The sequence below is a fragment of the Callorhinus ursinus genome, unplaced genomic scaffold, assembly GCF_003265705.2.
Source record: "Callorhinus ursinus isolate GAN/ISIS: 27379988/994484 unplaced genomic scaffold, GSC_fseal_2.0 scaffold24, whole genome shotgun sequence".
In the NCBI taxonomy this organism is placed as follows: Eukaryota; Metazoa; Chordata; class Mammalia; order Carnivora; family Otariidae; genus Callorhinus; species Callorhinus ursinus.
Window position 1 is genome coordinate 3,722,897 of NW_027397086.1, and position 20,338 is coordinate 3,743,234.

A 20,338-nucleotide genomic window follows, 5' to 3' on the forward strand; every position below is an offset into this window, starting at 1 on the left:
TTTGGACCAGTTAAGGGCACCTCCGGTTGACAGATACATAGCTACTTAGGTCCTGTTGGGCACAATCTCAGTCAATCAGCACAGAGATGAGGGACGGACACTGTTCATCTCATTTCCTTGTTACTGAGTTACGGGTACAGAGAGAGCCCAAGTGACCGACTTGCTGGTTGGGGACAGAGCCAGGATACAAACCGTGGTTTGCTGGCACACCACAGGGGAGATGTCACAAAAAGGCCCATGCTCTGCGGGCTTTGGAGAAAGGGCTGTTGCCAGGCAGCCAGCCCGAGGCTCCCCAGGTGGGCCCATGAGCCCCGAATGCAGGGCAGGGGATTAAAGACACAGGCCACGTCAGCTGTCAAGACCTGAGTCTTGATCCCGCCCAAGGACACAGCCTACCAACTGACGACAAACTTCCTTCACCTCTTTGGGGCTTTGTTCTCTTTCCAACCTGCCGTGTAAAAATGGGGAACAGAGCTCCCAGTGTCACAGTCACGTCATCTCCAAAATGGGGGCGATACCCCCATTGGCTTCATCTATCACTGTGACAAGTCAAACCAGGGCGTCCATACAGAGCACCAGGTGGGGTCAGAGTCAGGCCCTGGGCTAAGTGCTCAGTGCCCCAGGGCTACCTCCTCAGAGGCATCTGAAGCCCTGGGCAGCCTGCTGAGAAGGGCGGGAGGCCCACAGGCGGACAGCCCCAAGGAAGCAGGCCACCAGGAACCGACCTGGGCGCTCTGTCACACCCTCAGGGCCCTAGCTACTCCAGCCCCCACCTCCCTCACCTCAGACTTGAGACAACCAACCGCGTTCATTAGACTGTCAATCTTCTTATCGTAACGGTTCATTTTACAGTGACCCGAGTCATCATCTTCTGTAGAGAGGTCACTTAACCGCATCACCGAGACCAGCTTTTCTGAAGATGGTGGCGTGATCTCCAGACAATGAGGTGGATTCTGATGCAGAGGAAGGAGACACGTGAACTCATAAGGCAAGGCCGCAAGCATCGGTTCCAGCGCACCTGCTTGTCCACTGGAGGCGAGAAGCGCTAAACCGCTGAGGGCCGGCCACAGGGACCCCAGGACGGACAGTGCACCAGGCCTTCTCGATGGAACGTTACCTACCCACGTTTACATGAGGTTTCTAAAGATTCTCTACCAAGAAATAAACCTGTGTTACAATGTCAAGTTTAAAATAAAGGATAGAACAGACTGGCAAAAATAGTAATACCCCACGTTGGCAAAAGTTTGGGGCAAGAGATGTTTTCATATACCTAGGGTAAAAGGGAAATAAGTCAGAAGCCTTTTAAGTGAATATGAATGTGTGACAGTGGATAGTTGCGAGTTACACAAATCTGCTATAAAAGGTATTTTAGGGACAAGTGGGGAAATCTGAGTATGCACCAGATACATAATAATAAGAAATAAAGTTTTTAGGACTAATCACTGTTATTCTGGTTACGTAGAAAAATATTATTAGAAATGCATACTGAACAATTTAGGGGTCGAAAGGGTATGATGTCTGGAAAATATTTATTTAAATGCATCAGCATAAATACATATTTTTTAAATCAAATGCGTGTGCCCTGGGGCGCCTGGGTGGCTCAGTCATTAAGCATCTGCCTTCGGCTTGGGTCGTGATCTGAGGGTCCTGGGATTGAGCCCCACATCGGGCTCCCTGCTCAGCAGGAAGCCTGCTTCTCCCTCTCCCATTCCCCCTGTTTGTGTTCCCTCTCACTGTGTCTCTGTCAAATAAATAAATAAAAATCTTAGGAAAAAAAATGCATGCGCCCCTCTGAAAAGTTTATGTAAAGCTGTATAACCCTTTGCTTGTAAGACTCCAGATAGAAAGATATTATAATCTGGGAGCCAGGGCCTCCATGAGTTTCTGATATGTTGAACTTGACTCTCTCAATCTGTAAGTTTATTCTGTTGCATTAATTGTTATTTCTCATTTTTTGTACAGTTCTGTGCTCCTCTTTAGCTGACGTGGCCAACGTTCTGTGCCAGTTTCCAGGGGAAGAAAAATAAAAGGAGTATTCAGTAAGAGAGTAACTCTTGTGCCAAACAAGTAGGACTTACAGGGTACGATGTTAAAACTGCATGTGCCCTTTGTCCGGGCAATTCTATTTCTAGGGACTTATCAAGAATATTTATGAATGTGAATCAATATTTAAAATCAAGGCAAGAAAAAAATAAAATAAAATCAAGGCAAGGATAGAGACAAAGGTATGACAAGAGAGTATTAGTTAAATATATCATGGTACAAATATACACACAATGGGATACTGCCTTAAAAAATAATGTGCAATGTAAATATGGTCAAAATGTTAAAAAATATAATCAAAAATAAAATAAAAAAAGAATGCAATGATAAGTGAAATATGGTCCCATTGTTATAAAAATCAAAACAAGGAGTCTCTTCATAAGAAGAGATCAGGTAGGCTTCCACCGAGAAGTTCCAGAGCTCTTCTCAAACTGGTGGGATGACAGGTGTTTTTTATTTTCTTCCTTGTGTTGGTTTAGATTTTCTAATTTTTCAACAGCGACCATGTATTGTTTTTTTAAGACAAAAAGTTTGCAATATTTAAAAGGAGGATAATAAGACAATATATAGTATGATTACAATGATATTTTAAAACCCAAAACTACGCACAGGAAAAAGTGTGACAGTAAATATACCAAAATATTAGCAGTTTCAGGAGGGTGGTTCCCCTGGGGGGTGGTAATGACAGCATCAGGACCAGAGGGGAGCTTCTGGGGAAGCTGGTGATGATGTGGTTTCTTTTTTTTTTTTTAAGATTTTATTTATTTATTTGAGAGAGAGAATGAGAAAGAGAGAGAGCATGAGAGGGGGGAGGATCAGAGGGAGAAGCAGACTCCCCACTGAGCAGGGAGCCAGATGAGGGACTCGATCCCGGGACTCCAGGATCATGACCTGAGCCGAAGGCAGTCGCTTAACCAACTGAGCCACCCAGGCGCCCGACGATGTGGTTTCTTAAGCGGGGAAGCAGTTACACAGTTTATTCAGTTTGTAAAAATTCATCAATCAAGCAATACATTTCTGATGTGTGTGTACTTTCCTATACTTTTCACACAAAGCTTTTAAAACTTAAAAGCAGCCACATTATAGTAGTAAGATTACAGGTGATGGTCTATTTGTCTGTATTTTCAACTTCCCATAATAAAAAATAGATCACTTTCAATAATAGGGTAGAGAAAAAACCCAGACCTCCTTTCTCCCAAAGGTGATCAACCTATACCAGAAGGAGTTTTAAAAAATCAAACAAGAATCCCCACATGTACACAGCAGCTTCTGAGGTCCATGTCCAGCTCATCCCATATTTCCTTGTCGTAGGGTCTTTCTCCCTTGTCCACAATGGAAAGGGTCAGGCTAGGTCTTTCCAGAAACAAAGAGCACCACTGGGAAGGGGAAAGGCACTGGCTCAAGAGGGCAGCATGAAATACAGCTACTATTTGAGAGACAAGTCACCTCTCTGGGCTCCTCCATTCCTAGGATTCTGCGGCCAGAGGACTGAAACTGGACATTTGAGCTTTCCAGGGGGGACCATAGCTCCTAACAACCTCGGTCAACAGGGAGGTCAATTTCCATAGTGGCAGACCTTCAAGGTATACTTTAAAACTACCAAGTCTTGGGCGCCTGGGTGGCTCAGATGGTTAAGCGTCTGCCTTAGGCTCAGGTCATGATCCCAGGGTCCTGGGATCGAGTCCCGCATCGGGCTCCCTGTTCCTTGGGAGCCTGCTTCTCCCTCTGCGCCTCTCTCTCTCTCTCTCTGTCTCTCATGAATAAATAAATAAAATCTTTAGAAATAAATAAATAAAACTACCAAGTCTTTTTGGTTTTTTAAAAAAGCATTTTTTTAAAAGATTTTATTTTTTTATTTTATGTAATCTCCACCCCTAACATGGGGCTCGAACTCAAGACCCTGAGATCAAGGGTCACACACTCCACCGACTGAACCAGCCAGGTGCCCCTAAAAAGCATTTTTAATTATAAAATATAACATGCTTGTTATAATGAAATTCAAGCAGACCATAAAAAATAAAGACCCCTCCAACCCAGAGGTAATCACTTCCTGTATATCTTTCCAGAAAATGTTATAGATATACAAACATATGCATATACACATGGATACAGATGTCCTTTCTTTTTCTTTTTTTTTTTTTTAAAGTAAGCTCTACGCCCAACGTGGGGCTCAAACTCACAACTCCAAGATTAAGAGTCACATGCTCTGTGGACTAAGCCAGCCAGGTGCCCCACAGACACCCTTTTTTGCACAAATAGGGCCAAACTCTACATGCTATGTGGCTCTGTGCTTCATTATCATTTATAAATATCTACCTCCATCTTTGGATTGTATGGATGTACACTGCATGGGTGTGTCATCATTTAACCAATACCTCCTGATAGACATTTAGGTTGCTTCCAATTTTTCTCTCTTACAAACATCTTGATACACCATCCCTGTACTCTTCTGTGACTTTTTAAGGATAAATTTCTAAGTATAAAACTACAGAATCAATTCCTAGATATAAAACTATAGCATCCCTGGGGTGCCGGCCTGGTTCAGTCGATGAGCGTGCGAATCTTGATCTCAGGGTTGTGAGCTCAAGCCCCACATGGGGTAAAGAGATTAAAAATTTAAATATCTGGGGGCACCTGGGTGGCTCAGTTGGTTAAGCGACTGCCTTCGGCTCAGGTCATGATCCCGGGGTCCTGGGATCGAGCCCCGCATCAGGCTCCCTGCTCCCTGCTCCGCGGGAAGCCTGCTTCTCCCTCTCCCACTCCCCCCGCTTGTGTTCCCTCTCTCACTGCGTCTCTCTCTGTCAAATAAATAAATAAAATCTTTAAAAAAAAAAATAAAATAAAATAAATAAATAAAAATTTAAATATCTGGAAAAAATTTTATTTTTTTTTAAAGATTTATTTATTTGAGAGAGAGAGAGAGAGAGCACATGAGGGGGGAGGGTCAGAGGGAGAAGCAGACTTCCTGCTGAGCAAGGAGCCCGATATGGGACTCGATCCTGGGACTCCAGGATCATGACCTGAGCCGAAGGCAGTTGCTTAACCAACTGAGCCACCCAGGTGCCCTGGAAAAAAATTTTTAAAAACCCAAACTATAGCATCAATGTTTAGATAAATGCTCCACAGCTATTAAATGGCTTCACCATCCTCTCAAAATGGTCTAAAAAGGTTTGCTGATTTCTCATATGCTTGTCAACATGAGGTATCAGTGAGCTTTTTAACTATATTCCATTCAACAAAAATGAGAGCTTGTGTTTGTTTTTAAAAATATAGTTGTTTTTCATTTATGTCTCACTGATTAGTGAGGTACATGTAGTAAAAAATGGAAGATAGCATTTTAATTCCAATCTTTCTTATATAAGTATATGCATATATGTGTGTGCATATATATACACATATAAATATACACACATATGTATATGCATATATACATGCAAATATAGACACATATATGTACACATATACACGTATATGTACACACATATACAGGTATAAATATAGACACATGTATATGTACATATACACGCACATATATAGACACATATGTACACACATATGCACATATACACACGTACACACATACATAGACACATATGTGCACACGTATACACATGTACACACATGCACACGCATATAGGCACACAGACACACACATAGACACACACATGTACACGCACATGTAAATACAGGCACACATATGTACACGCACATACACGCGCATATAAAGAGGCACATATAGGTAGACACACGTGCACATATAAATACAGACACACATATGTACACACACATAAATATAGACACACATATATGTACACATACACACGCACATAGACATGCATATGTGTACACAGAAATACAGAGACACATATTTGCACACACATATACAGACACGCATATATGCACACGCATGTACACGCACATACAGATAGACGCACATATATGTACGCACACAAATACACGCACATACAGACACATATATGCATGCACACATATACACGCATATACAAATACACACATATGTACGCACACAAATACACACATATGCGCACACACATAAATATATACACATATGTGCGCACATGTATGCACACACATACATATATACACATACACACACATATAAATACATGCACACATACATGTACACACATACACACACACATACACACACACACACACTGGTCAGAACACTTTTATTTGTATCGGTTATTCCCTAGAATACCCCATACTTCCTTTGTCTCTTAGGAAAAACTGGTAAATCAGGGAGTCACACCTGTGAAGTCGGACTTCAGAGTAATTACTTTTATTTTTTATTTCTAATTTTAAAAGTAATCAACTAGGGGCGCCTGGGTGGCTCAGTCGTTAAGCGTCTGCCTTCGGCTCAGGTCATGATCCCGGGGTCCTGGGATCGAGCCCCGCATCGGGGTCCCTGCTCGGCGGGGAGCCTGCTTCTCCCCCTCCCTCTCCCCCTGCTTATGTTCCCTCTCTCGCTGTGTCTCTCTCTGTCAAATAAATAAATAAAATCTTAAAAAAAAAAAAAAAGTAATCAACTATCAGCAAAAGATTGAATGTTTCAAAATGAGCCAGGCACCATTACCACCTCAAAGCAGCCTCCGGTCCTTTTTACTAGCCCTGATTGAGATCTTTGTCTAAAATGCAGCTATAAGGTCTTGCCTCATCACTGAAGTTTTTCATTGCAATGGACTGGAATGTAAGCCTAAGGAGGGGTATGCCTGCGAGTCTGCGGCTGTCACCCCAGGGCCCCGCAGTGTCTGGCATAAGTCTCAAGAAACATATGCTGCAAGAATTACTGCACGGATGGATGGACAAGCAAAACATGCTGAGGCGTGGCTTAAAAAAAAAAAAAAAAAGGACAGTAATTCTCTTGGCACCTTGACAACTGATATGGAAGGCAATCATTCCCCGAGATTGTTCCAAAAGTGGTTTTGATGACATCTGTGGAATACACACATGATCTCTTATGAGGACTACCTCAAAAGAGAGAGTGCTTTCTTAAATATGCACCTGGTATATATTTTGTTGGCTACGCTTCAGATGCTATCATGGTTACACAGGGAAAGACACGTGGCTCCGCACACACAGATCAGAGAGGCCGAGGGTGCAACTTCTAGAATGAGACCTCCCTCCTCCCTGACTCCAGCTCCGCTACTTTCTCTGGGACTTCATCTCTCTGAACCTTGGTTTCCTCATCTGTCCACGGGGAGAGCAAGACCTACCACCTGGCAGTGGTGTTAAGGGCTCCAGAACATTCGCGTACTTTCAGTGTTTAGCCAGGCCGCTCACTAAACAGGACCTACTGGGACATCTCTGATAGTGACAGCTGACCCTGAATCACACAGAGTTTGAGGCCTGCTAGAACCTGACCAGTCCGAGAAGAAAAGCCTGAACAAGAATGAGCCTACCTCCCACTTGCATCCCACATGCCGGGTGGATGATTTTCCAGGGGGCATCCAAGGTACCTTGGTTTTCACCCGGACACTCCGCCGCACATTCACGGTGTCCCCTTTCATTCCGCGCTTATGAGATTTCTGTGAAAAGGGACAAACCCAGGGTCACTTCCCCACACAGCTGGCCGTGGTCTCACTCTGGTGGCATCCACTTCCAGCTCTGCAGGGGAGCCTCTTCTGACTAAGGCTACCGCTGCCATTTCTGGATGACAGTGCTGCCTACCTTCTAGCCAGGCAGCTGACCTCTGAAAGCAAGTGCATTTGTCTCCCAAACCTTTATGGATTTTGAAGCCCGAGGAGGCCGTGCTGGGAGGGGTCACCCTGCTCCACAGCCTTCACCTTGCCCGACTGGCATGCTCCTACCTGGCTGCTGGTCGCTGATGGTTTCGGGAGTTTTTTTATGTGGACGTGGACAGGAGTGTTCTCATCCACATGAACATGTAAGGGGGGGGTTGAAGAGCGGTCCTTCATGCTTCGCTTCTGGCAGGCAGGGGAGGGCAACACAAAAAAGGTTGATCTGTAGATGAGTAAACTGGCATAAAAAACCGAGCTCACAGCCTCTGGGGGCCACTGAAAGCCTAGCCACCAAGCGAGCAGGACAGCTACCAACTACTGGCATGCAGGCCGGAACCAGGGCAGTAGCACCGTTCAGCAGACTCCCACAGAGATCCCGGCTGAAGACCACCTGGAAGATCTAGGTCCACTCAAGACAGGGGTCTGCAAGACCTGCGGGTTCTCCAAAAGAGCACGAACCCAGGCACCGGGGTCCTCAGAGCCGAATCTCCTTCCGAGCCTGCTGGAAGGCAGAGCTCCTCTGTAGACTTAGTGTAGCACAGCTGGGAAGCAGGGGAATCCTTCTGCCCCGTGATCTGATCTGTGCATGCACAGGCACAGGACACACACCACATGGTTAGAGTGCACAGTAAATCAGGCAGAAGGCAGGTGGAAGATGAGGAAAACGGAAAGCTAAAGGAAATGCTGAGATGAGAAGGTTGTATTGATTCGGAAGAGAACCGGAGCAGGGCAGAACCCCCCCCAGCCCACACACACCCCTTGCCCACCACCCGCAATGCGGTCCCCTCCCCGTTCTCTTTTCTTCTTTTTTTTGGAAAATGTGTTCTCAGGACTTCTGGAATTTGGAAGGATTAGGTGAAGACAACCTCCTCACACCCAGCAGCTTTACCACAGGCAAAAAAAACAAAACCAAAACCAAATCCCCAATGAGCAGGATATGCAGGAAAGCCTCTAGCAGAGCACTAGGCCACAGTGGTGGTGGCGGGGAAAGGCAGCTCCTGGAAAAGGCAAACCAAAGCATTTTTGGTAGGGCCATAGACCGGAGGGCTGCTCCGTGGGCACGTCACCTACCGTCACAGTCACACTGGGTGCGCCACAAGGTGTCCTCAAGACCTTTTTCTGCGTGAGACTTGTTACTCCGTTCTTCCCACAAGATGGAAACCTGCACCCAGGCACAAGAACCAGATTGTAAGCAGAAAACTAGGGCTCTTCTATCTCTTAGATCTCTCAAAATGACACGAGTGAACGGCTAGGAGAACCAGTCTGGTATCACTTGGCTCCCTTTACATGGCCACCGAACACACATGGTGCGCCCGGCAGGGGGATGGAAACAGGGGGTGATGGACATTCACAGGTGATGGGCCTTTTAACCTCTGCCGTCGCATCACAAGTATTGTGACCTTTTGCTGAAAAGCCCAGCTGTCATCCTGTCAGATGACAAAAAGCAGGCAGCATGGGAGCACCAGGCAAGGTACTAGGGGTGGCCAAGGGTGAAAGTGCCCAGGACTGTGCCCGGAGCAGAAGCGGCCCCGGAAAAATGCTCCGGAAGTGACAGACATCAAAAGACAGAGCAGCAGGCCCAGGAACAAAGTCCCTGTGACTCAAATTCATAAAATTAACAGTCACATATTCAAGTAAGCTGACAGAAAGTTACTATGTCCCCAAATATTCTACTTGCTACCCTTTAAGATCCTGCGAAGCAGGGTTATTTTTGTTTTGGAGAGGTTTTTTGTTTTTTTTTTTAATACTATGTGCAATTTATCATGTTCATACATAAACAGCCCCATCACCAGGTCTGCAAATATAGCAAAAGTTTCATCTCCAATATTTGGCAGCAGAGCGTCCAAGAATTCCACGACGGAAAGGGACTTGGAAAATTCATGTGATCCATCCCACTACCTCCTGACAGCCTCCAAATAGGACTTCCATCCTCCCCACAAATATTAGGGGAGAATAATGCAACCTAAAAATGCAAGAGGAAAATGCTCAAGCACTTTAGCATGCATCCTGCTGTATGTGTATCACACCCTGATGAAAAAGAAAAAAATATTTATTGGGCCCTACTCATCATTTAGGTGAGGAATACCAAATCTGAGTAGACAGATTTTTTTTTTTCCCTCCTCACTTAAAAGCCAACAGATCTGGGAAATCTGTCTCCCCCTGTGGGCTTGCCATCAAATCACCCGGACCGCATCAACACCTTGTTAACTGCCTACATCGCTGTTATTTATTTACATGTAGCTTCCTTTCCAAAAGGACCTGCGCCTAGTTCTCCATGAAGACAATGGTGGCCCTGTTTGCTAGGAGGAACTGGGGCACCTGGGGGAGGGAGGGCAAGGGGGGGCAGAGCTGGGATTTCAAGCAAGCACTTTTTTCCTCCTTCCCTTTAAAAATGACTTTTCAATGTTTTGGTCCAGACTTTCAATACACAGAACAGGGAAGCTGAAAGGAGAAGCCTCCAGCGAGCCTGGCCTGGGGACCCCTGCCCACCTGTCCCTGCCCTTCTGCGGAGGCGCCCCGCACGTTGGTAGTACCTGGGGGAGCCGCCTGAGGATGAGGCAGACATGGTTAGGCATCAAAGCCGCAAAGGTGGGCAATTGGGTCAGCAGGCTCTGCTCAGGGGGACCCAGAGGGGCTTGTCAATGAGAATCTCAGGGGCCCGGCATCAAACGTCCTCTCTGAGGGGAGGAGGGTGGATGGAAGCTTTAGGGGTGGCAGTTGGATGAAAACTTGGGAGGCGCTCCTCTACTGTCCAAGTCGCACAGCAACTGTCCTGCCAAAGTGGGGGGAGATAGGAGAGGCTGAGCGACCTGCGGAGCAGTGCGTGGCTGGCTGGTAGGTGGTGGGGGGCGCGGAGGGAGCTCCCCTCCCCAGCGAGGGACGGGGAACGGAACTTCGGAGGCAAGGACCACCACGCCTAGGTCCCACCCGGGAGAGAAGGTGGGTGGGTCACCAGAGGGAAAACCTGAGGCGCCGGCTGGCGTGCGTGAAGGGCGGGCGGGCACCGCTAGGCCCCCAAGTGGGCCGCAAAGGGCCGAAACCCGCGCAGGGAGCTGGAGGGATATTCCGGGCGGGACCAGGGCAACTGTCTCCTAGGAGAAGGGGCGTTCCCGGGAGAATAGAAACCCAGAGAGGACCAATAGTGTTTAGAAGGCGGGAGGGGCGGCAGCTGCAGGGGAAAGGTGCTCGCAGCCGCCAAGTGGGTACCCGCGACGACGGAGGGGAAATCCTCCCGGGCGCAGCCGCCAGCGGCCACTGGGATTCAGTATCCGAGCTGGAGCGGGTCAGACGCCGGGTGGTGCAGGGAGCGGGACGAAACCCCCGGTGGCGTCCCCTGCACGGGTGATCCCACTCCCGCGGGGTCGGGAAGCCGGGAGGCGGCCGCCGGGGAACAGCGCTGCCTACGAGGCGCGGACAAATAACTGCCGAGCCGCGGCCCGCAGGGAGGGACAGGCGGCCGGGGCGACGCCCACCAGCGGGCAGGGGGCGCGGGGCCTGTCTCCGTCCGCGGAGAGGAGGGAGACCACCCACCAGCGGGCAGGAGGGGACCAGTTTCTGCCCATAGAGAGAAGGGTGAAGCCCTGCCAGAGGGCGGCAGAGGAGGGAGCAGAGTCCTGCCGGAGGCCAGGTTAGGAGGGAGGCGGCCGGCCCGCCGGTTAGCGGGAGGAGAAGAAGGCCCGCGCCGGGGGGGCGGGGCAGGGGCCACATTCTGACGGGAGCCGGACGAGCGCGCCAGGGGGCTGGAGGCGGGGGCGGCCGCGGGAGGGTCGGGGAACGACGGGGGCCATGCTGCCCGTGGGGACGCGGCCCGGCGGTGGCCGCGGAGCGCCCCGGAGCGCCCGGGATCCCGCCTCCCGGAGGCCTCTCACCAAGAGCGACACGGCTGCGCCCAGAAACGTCTCCTTATGAAGTCGTTGAAGTCGGAGGCCAGGGCCGTGCCATGGAGACGCCGCGGCGGATGCAATCCGGCTCCCGCGGCGGCTCCTCCCCGCTTCCGCCTCCTTTTCCGACACCCGGTCGGCAGCTCGCCCATTGGCCAGTTCAAACCCCCCCGGGAGCCTCTCGGGTTTCGCCATTTAGGCCCAGCCTCTGGCGTCACAGAGATGCCCCTCCCCGCCCGAAGCTCCGCCCACGTCCGGGCCACGAGTCCCGTCGCCGTGGAGACGCGCGACGCCACTAGCGGGCCCTGCCTCGGCTTGCCCCGCCGTTCAAGGCCCAGCTGACCTTCCGCCATTTTTACCCCGGCTTGGTCCTCCTCGAGTCCCCTAACTCGAAGGAGCGCTAAAACTCTACCCCAGACCCTTTGATACATGTTAGGAGACCAGGTTCAGACAGAGGACACAGAACACGTTTGTGGCCAGAGCTACGCGCTGCTTCTGGAAATCCAACCCTGTCAATACTCCACTGTTGGTGCACACCACCCAGACTCTCTCCCCCTCCCACAGCGCCTCCTCCGTCCTTGTCCAGACCAGAGGAAGGGGCTGCGTTCCCCTTGCCCCTCACCGCCCTCCTGCACACTGGGTGCTGCTGTGTGTACAGACCTACTTCGATGAGGTTCTCGCTGAGCCGCCATCTTCTCAACTATGTCCACTGTTGACCAATCCAGGCGGGCTGTCACGTGGCTCACCGCGCCGCCCTGGATTCTGGGAGACTTGAACATCCTCAGACCAAACTGGCCTCAGTCTCTCGACATCCTCATGTCCATGACTTTCCCCTGCACCTCAGCCAATGCACCCCAAGGGCCACACAACTGATCCACGTGAAATCTGAAATTCCATCTTCCCCCTTCTCCACATAGTACCTGCTTTTCTGGCTTCGTTTTCGCGGCTAGTGCCCACCATATTCATTCCCCAGTGTTAGGGAGCCCTCCAGGTCCATTCATCTTCTCCCTGAGGTTCTGCAAGGATGAAACACGTCATTACTTCCACCTTCACCTGAGCCCTCACCACCACCCAGAATTGTACCATTTGTTCCTAGATCCCTTCCCTCTCCACAAATGGCTTTTCCAAACCTTTGCCTCTTACCATCCCATACTCCAACTCTCCTTTTTCAGAGAGAAAAATAAAGCCATCAAGTAGAATTCCCTCCGGGCGCCTGGGTGGCTCAGTCGTTAAGCGTCTGCCTTCGGCTCAGGTCATGATCCCGGGGTCCTGGGATCGAGCCCCGCATCGGGCTCCCCGCTCTGCGGGAAGCCTGCTTCTCCCTCTCCTACTCCCCCTGCTTGTGTTCCCTCTCTCGCTGTGTCTCTCTCTGTCAAATAAATGAATGAAATCTTAAAAAAAAAAAAAAAGTAGAATTCCCTCTACCTTCTCCCTACCTGACCTCATCTTTAACTTCCCCCATCCTTTAATTCCCCCTTCAGAGGAAGAGATGTCCTTCTTGCTGCTTAAGGTAAACTTCTTGCTGCCAGACCTAGGCCAATTATCTCTGTAAAATGTCTCTTGCTACCCCCAGCACAGAATTGTTGATCATTTCTCAATGCTCCCACATTCGTTGAACCAATATTTATTAAGTTCCTGCTATGTGCTAAACCCAGTTCAAGAAGCAACGAACACTACCTAGTCTTTGAGGAGCCCATGGCCAACCTCTCTGATGTGACCAGATAACATGGTTAAAGCTTTCCCCTGCCTGGGGCGCCCGGGTGGCTCAGTCGCCTGGCCAGGATTGGCCACTTTTTTAAAAGAGCGATGCCCAGCACTGACAAGGACATTAGGAAACAAGCAATCTCGTATGTTGCTGGTAGGATTAAAAATTGATGTACTCTTTTGGGGGTGCCTGGGTGGCTCAGTCAGTTAAGCATCCAACTCTTGGCTTTGACTCAGGTCATGATCTCAGGGTTGTGGGACAGAGCCCGGGGATGGGGTCCATGCTCAGCGAGGAGTCTCCTTCTCTCCCTCTGCCCTCCTCCCACGCTTCCCCCACTTGCTCTCTCTCTCTCAAATAAATGAATGTTTAAAAAAATTAAAATCGATGTTATCTTTTGACAGAACAACTGGACATTATATCTATTTTTTAAAGATTTTATTTATTTGAGAGAGAGAGAGCACATGAGAGGGAGGAGGGTGGGAGGGAGAAGCAGACTCCCTGCTGAGCAGGGAGCCCAATGCGGGGCTCATTCCTGGGACTCCAGGACCATGACCTGAGCCGAAGGCAGTCGCTTAACCAACTGAGCCACCCAGGCGCCCTGGACATTATATCTTAAAAACCTTAAACAGGTTGTGAGTTTGAGCCCAATGTTGGGTAGAGATTACTTAAAAATAAAATCTTAAAATATATATATATATTCCTAAATATATATATATATATTCCTAAGTGTGTGTGTATGTATATATTTCTTTTTTTTAATATTTTATTTATTTGACAGAGACAGAGACAGCAAGAGCAGGAACACAAGCAGCGGGAGTGGGAGAGGGAGAAGCAGGCTTCCCGCTGAGCAGGGAGCCCGATGTGGGACTCGATCCCAGGACCCTGGGATCATGACCTGAGCCGAAAGCAGACGCTTAACGACTGAGCTACCCAAGCGCCCTGTATATGTGTATTTCTAAACAGCTGGGTCTAAGAGGATGTTAGTGTTAAGGTTTTTATTTCTTTTTTTTTTTTAAAGATTTTATTTATTTATTTGAGAGAGAGAATGAGATAGAGAGAGAGCATGAGAGGGGAGAGGGTCAGAGGGAGAAGCAGACTCCCCGCCGAGCAGGGAGCCCGATGCGGGACCCGATCCCGGGACTCCAGGATCATGACCTGAGCCGAAGGCAGTCGCTTAACCAACTGAGCCACCCAGGTGCCCAAGGTTTTTATTTCTATTTGTTTTTTAAGATTTTTTTAAAACAATCTCTACACCCGACATGGGGCTCGAACTCACAACCCCAAGATCAAGAGATCAAGATTCATGTGCCAGCCAGGCACCCCTAGGAATGAACTTTAACAAAATAATCAAGAAAACATTTAGACCTTAAAGAGAAATTTCCTTTCATCCTTTCTTTTCCTCAATGTGATTGTCTTTGGACTGACCCCTCCTTACCTTCCCAAGGGAGTAAGAGTCTCAGGGAAAAGACAGCAAGGTGTCCCTCAGGCTTGCCTGTAGCCCAGGCAAAAAGAGGGCTCCACATGGACCAGGAAGCCTTATGGGTTTGGAGCAAAAGCCAATTAGTAACAGGCAATATGCATTTGCACAGTGCATACCCTGTGCATATTATTTCTCTCTGGAGGCTGGTGCAAGAATGAGCACACAGTGCAGTTACCAATAGAGAGTAATTAGAAGAAAACAGGCAGTAGGGCGCCTGGGTGGCTCAGTTGGTTAGGCGACTTATCCCAGAGTCCTGGGATCAAGTCCCACATTGGGTTCCCCCTGCTCTGCGGGGAGCCTGCTTCTCCCTCTCCCTCTGTCTGCCACTCCCCCTGTTTGTGCTCTCTCTCTGTCAAATAAATAAATAAAATCTTTTTTTTTTTTTAAAGAAGAAAACAGGTAGTAATTTCTTCGACATTAGTCTTAGCAACATTTTTCTCAATATGTCTCCTCAGACAAAAATAAACTCTTGGGACCATCCCAAAATAAAAAAAGCTTTTGCACAGTGAAAGAAACCATCAACAGAATGAAAAGACAAACTCTGAATGGGAGGAGATATTTGCGAATGATATATCCAATGCGGCTTTAGTACCCAAAATTCATAAAGAAGTTATACAACTCGGGGCGCCTGGGTGGCTCAGATGGTTAAGCGTCTGCCTTCGGCTCAGGTCATGATCCCAGGGTCCTGGGATCGAGTCCCGCATCAGGCTCCCTGCTCAGTGGGGAGCCTGCTTCTCTCTCTCTCTGTCTCTCTCTCTCTCTCTCTCTGTCTCTCATGAATAAATAAATAAAATCTTAAAAAAAAAAGAAGTTATACAACTCAACACCAAAAAAACACAAATAGTCCAACTAAAAGATGAGCAGAGGACCTGAATAGACATTTTCCCAAAGAAGACATACAGATGGCCAACAGACACATGAAAAGATGCTCAACATCATTCATCATCAGGGAAATGCAAATCAAAATGTCAATGAGGGGCGCCTGGGTGGCTCAGTTGGTTGAACATCAGACTTGATTGTTGGCTCAGGTCATGATCTCAGGGTCATGGGATAGAGCTCCATGTCAGGCTCCGCTCTCTGTGTTGAGTCTGCTTGGGATTCTCTCTCTCTACCTATCCCTCCCCCTGCCCCTCCTACCTCCCCCCACCCCAGCTCGAGCTCTCTAAATAAATAAATAAATAAAATCTCAAAACCTCAATGAGATGTCATCTCACACCTGTCAGAATGTAGTATCAAAAAGACAAGAAATAACAAGTGTTGGCAAGGATGTGGAGAAAAAGGAATCTTCACGCACTGTTGGTGGGAATGTAAATTGGTGCAGTTGCTGTAGAAAACAGTGTAGAGAGAGGTTCTGCAAAAAATTAAAAATAGGGGCACCCAGCTGGCTCAGTGGGTAGAGCATGTGGCTCTTGATATCTGGGTCATGACTTCAAGCCCCATCTTGTGGGTAGAGATTACTTAAAAATAAAAGCTTCTAAGGGGCACCTGGGTGGCTCAGTCTGAATCTTGACTTCAGCTTAAGCCATGATTCAGGGTCTTGGGATCAAGCCCTGAGTCAGGCTCCACGCTGGGCATGGAACCTGCTTAAGATTCTCTCTCTCCCTCTCAGTCTGCCCCTCCCCCGATCTCTCTCTCAAAATAACTAAATAAATAAAAATAAAATATTTTAAAAAGAAAGAAAGAAAATGAAAACACTAACTCAAAAAGTTACATGCACCTGTATGCTTATTGCGGCATTACTAATAATAACCAAGATATGGAAGCAGCCAAGTGTCCCCTGATAGATGAATGGATAAAGATGTGGTGTGTGTGTGTGTGTGTGTATGTGTGTGTGTGTGTATAGATATTTAAACTTTCTGAATATATGTAACATAATTTATCAAACAGCTAGGATTGATTTTTCATCCTTCCACAAATATTAGTCATTTTAATTAGGTCTCAGTTTAGACAGACCTGTGTGTTGAGATCTGGTACCTATGAGATCCTCCCTGCTTCATACTGACTATCCTCTATTGTTTCTTTTCATAGGGCCATGATTTTGTCTCTGCATGAAAACCACCTGAGTATGTTACTACCAGAAGATAAAAAGAATCTGAAGGAATATACACTGAACTGTTAGGACTGATGGAAGATGGAATTAGGAGAGAGATTTTCACTAGTACATTGTGAATTTCTGTAATGTTTAAGTTTTGTTTTGTTTTGTTTTGTTTTGTTTTGTTTTGTTTTGTTTTTTAAGTAATCTCTACACCCAATGTGGGGCTTGAACTTACAACCCTGAGATCCTGGGTGGCTCAGTCGGTTAAGCGTCTGCCTTAGGCTCGGGTCATGGTCCCAGGGTCCTGGGATCGAGTCCTGCATCGGGTTCCCTGCTCCGCGGGGAGCCTGCTTCTCCCTCTCCTCCCCACTTGTGCTCTCTCTCTCTCACTATCTCTGTTTCTCTCTCTCAAATAAATAAAATCTAAAAAAAAAATTAAAAAAAAAAAAAGAATTGCATGCTCTTGGGCACCTGGGTGTCTCACTCGGTTAGCCGTCTGCCTTTGGCTCAGCTCATGATCTCAGGGTCCTGGGATGGAGTCCCGCATCGGGCTCCCTGCTCAGTTGGGAGCCTGCTTCCGCCTCTCCCTCTGCCTGCCGTTCTGCCTCCTTGTGTGCTCTCTCTCTTTGTCAAATAAATAAAATCTTTAAAAAAAAGAATTGCGTGCTCTACTGACTGAGCCAGCAGGCATCCCTATAATGTTTAAGTATTTTTGCAAGGGAACATGTTTGTAGTCAGAAAAAAAAATCAACAGATTACAAACTTGCTGAAAAGAATAGAGAGATAGTGCAGAAAAAACATGGTGAGGTCGTAAACCACAAGCTCAGTGTAAGGCTTGTGCAGATGTTTGGGAGGCTGGGGAGAAATGTAGATAGAAATTCATAGAGAAGGGGCACCTGGGTGGCTCAGTCAGTTAAGCGTCTGCCTTCAGCTCAGGTCATGATCTCAGGGTCCTGGGATCAAGCCCCGTATGGGGCTCCCTGCTCAGCGGGGAGTCGGCTTCTCCCTCGGCCCCTCCCCCATGTTTGTGCTCCCTCTCTCGCTCTCTCTAAAATAAATAAAAATCTTTTTTAAAAATTAAAATAAAAAAAGAGAGAAATTCATAGAGAAAAGAATGCAAGTTTCTGGTAGAGGGTATTTCTTATGGCCCTCTTGTATATTCTCTGTGGTACTTTTAATACCACAAACTGAGTGACCTAAACAACAGAAAGGCACTGACAGAGGTGAAGGTGAGATGTCTGAGGGCAAGGGGTCAGCCGGGCAGTGCTCCCTCCAAAGGCGCTAGGGAAGGATCTGTTCCAGATCTCTCTCCTGACTTCTGGTAGGTTCCTCGGTGGCAGAACTCCAGTCCGCACAGGACATTCTCCCTGGTGCACATCTGGGGCCAACTTTCCCCTTTTTATAAGGACACCAGTTATACTGGAATCGGGGCCCAGTCTACTCCAATATGACCTCATCTTAACTAATTGTGTGTATAATGATCCTATTTCTAAACAAGGTCACATTCCAAAGTACTAGGGGTTAGGACTTCAACATCGGAACTTTTGGGGGACACAGTTCAACCTATAACCTACCGCTCATGTTCAGTTTAAAGATGTAATAATAGGGGCACCTGGGTGGCTCAGTTGGTTAAGCGACTGCCTTCGGCTCAGGTCATGATCCTGGAGTCCCGGGATCGAGTCCCACCTCAGGCTCCCTGCTCAGCGGGGAGCCTGCTTCTCCCTCTGACCCTCTTCCCTCTCGTGCTATCTCTCATTCTCTCTCTCTCAAATAAATAAATCAAATCTTTAAAAAAAATAAAGATGTAATAATAAAATAAACACAAATGGAGCCATCACTCAGTTTAAAGAAATGGGAGATTGCAGGGTGCCTGGCTGGCTCAGTCGGTAGAGCCTGCGACTCTTGACCTTGGGGCTGTGAGTTCAAGCCCCATGTTAGGTATAGAGATCACTTAAAATAAGATAAGAAAATCTTTTTTAAAAAAGAGAAATAAATAAGAGAGTAAACATTTTTTAGGGGCACCTGGCTGGCTTAGTAGAACACACGACTCTTGATCTCGAGATCGTGAGTTCAAGTCCCACGTTGGGTGTAGAGCCTACGTAAAAAAAAAAAAAAAAAAAAAAAAAAATTGGGGGAGGACACCTGGGTGGCTCAGTGTTAAGCATCTGCCTTCGGCTCAGGTCATGATCCCAGGGTCCTGGGATCGAGCCCTGCATCGGGCTCCCTGCCCAGCGGGAAGCCTGCTTCTCCCTCTCCCTCTGCCTGCTGCTCCCCTTGCTTGTGCTCGCTCTCTCTCTCTCTCTCTCTCTCTCTCTCTCTGTCAAATAAATAAATAAATAAATAATCTTAAAAAAAAAATCACGCCTCTTCCATTTTACAGAGGAGAAAACGGAAGGGTTTTGCTGCAAGGGGAGGCACCTGACTCAAGTGGCACCATTAAGTGGCAGAGGGGAAACTGGAAATTAGATTATCTGTTTCCAGAGCCTCCTACTCTCTTCTGACTCGGGCAGACCTCCCATGTCCATCCAGATCCACTCTGTCACTGAGTGTCGCCATGACGCCGGCAACCGTCAGCGCAGCATCCCCTGTGCCAGGCAGGGTGCTCACCTGCATGAGCTCAGCGAGGCCGCACCACATCCAGTCAGCTTGGCACGAGGGCTAACCCCATTTTACAGAGCAGATAACTGAGGCTCGAGGAGGCTCAGTACACTTGCCCAAGGTCACAGAACTAGAAAGGACAGAGACCACTCACACCAGGTTTCTCTGCCCCCGGGGGGGGGGGGGCATGCTGGGGCTAGCGGGAGCACCGAAGTTTGCAGAGAGCGCCACCATCCAGGGAGGGCTCTTCCTTAGCGTCTACAATCCAGCGGAGACCCCAGAAGGGAGACAGAAATCTCCTTGAATCAGCAAAACAGTTGGCAAAAAGGCAATGCTCCAAAGCTACTGCCATTTACTCCTAGGAAAGCCCTTATCTCTTGGTTTGCAAACAAATGTACCAACCTTGGGGGGTGGGGCAGAGCAGAGCAAAAGCAGTCCCCCAAGAGGGAGCTGTAGGAGACGTGGTTCCTGCCCACCGGCCCCCATCCTAACTTTCTCGCTTTCCCTCAGTTATCCATGCCTCCCCCAAGCACTGGCCGTGCCTCAGGGCAAGGCTTCCCAACATTTTCACAGCAGGGCACACATAGAAAACCAAAATATTTGCACAGCATCTGAGTCACACGGAGGGTATTGGGAGATATTTGGAAGTCTTTTTTTTTTTGTAAGGTTTTTTATTTATTTGACAGAGAGAGAGACAGCGAGAGAGGGAACACAAGCAGGGGGAAGTGGGAGAGGGAGAAGCAGGCTTCCGGCCAAGCAGAGAGCCCGATGCGGGGCTCGATCCCAGGACCCTGGGATCACGACCCGAGCCGAAGGCAGACGCTTAACGACTGA

The 20,338-nt window shown here is 48.1% G+C and overlaps 1 protein-coding gene across 19 annotated transcripts in view; it reads right to left on the minus strand.

The window, feature by feature from the left end:
* Positions 1 to 12,465, minus strand: part of ODF2 (outer dense fiber of sperm tails 2) — a 33,998-nt gene extending 21,533 nt beyond the window's left edge. For 2 of the 19 annotated variants that reach the window (XM_025888178.2, XM_073905668.1), the window contains exons 1-4: positions 11,675 to 11,864; positions 8,877 to 8,967; positions 7,524 to 7,592; positions 783 to 953 (exon numbers count right to left, since the gene is read on the minus strand). In XM_025888178.2, the coding sequence (XP_025743963.1) occupies positions 783 to 953; positions 7,524 to 7,592; positions 8,877 to 8,967; positions 11,675 to 11,838 (495 nt within the window). In that variant the 5' untranslated portion in view covers positions 11,839 to 11,864. Of the gene's footprint in view, positions 1 to 782; positions 954 to 7,466; positions 7,593 to 7,874; positions 8,029 to 8,876; positions 8,968 to 10,339; positions 10,579 to 10,770; positions 10,908 to 11,012; positions 11,249 to 11,336; positions 11,468 to 11,674; positions 11,865 to 12,346 lie in introns of those variants that run through there. The other 17 variants (XM_025888171.2, XM_073905667.1, XM_025888172.2 and 14 more) reach the window with 16 other exon arrangements.
* Between the last annotated feature and the right edge of the window lie 7,873 nt (positions 12,466 to 20,338).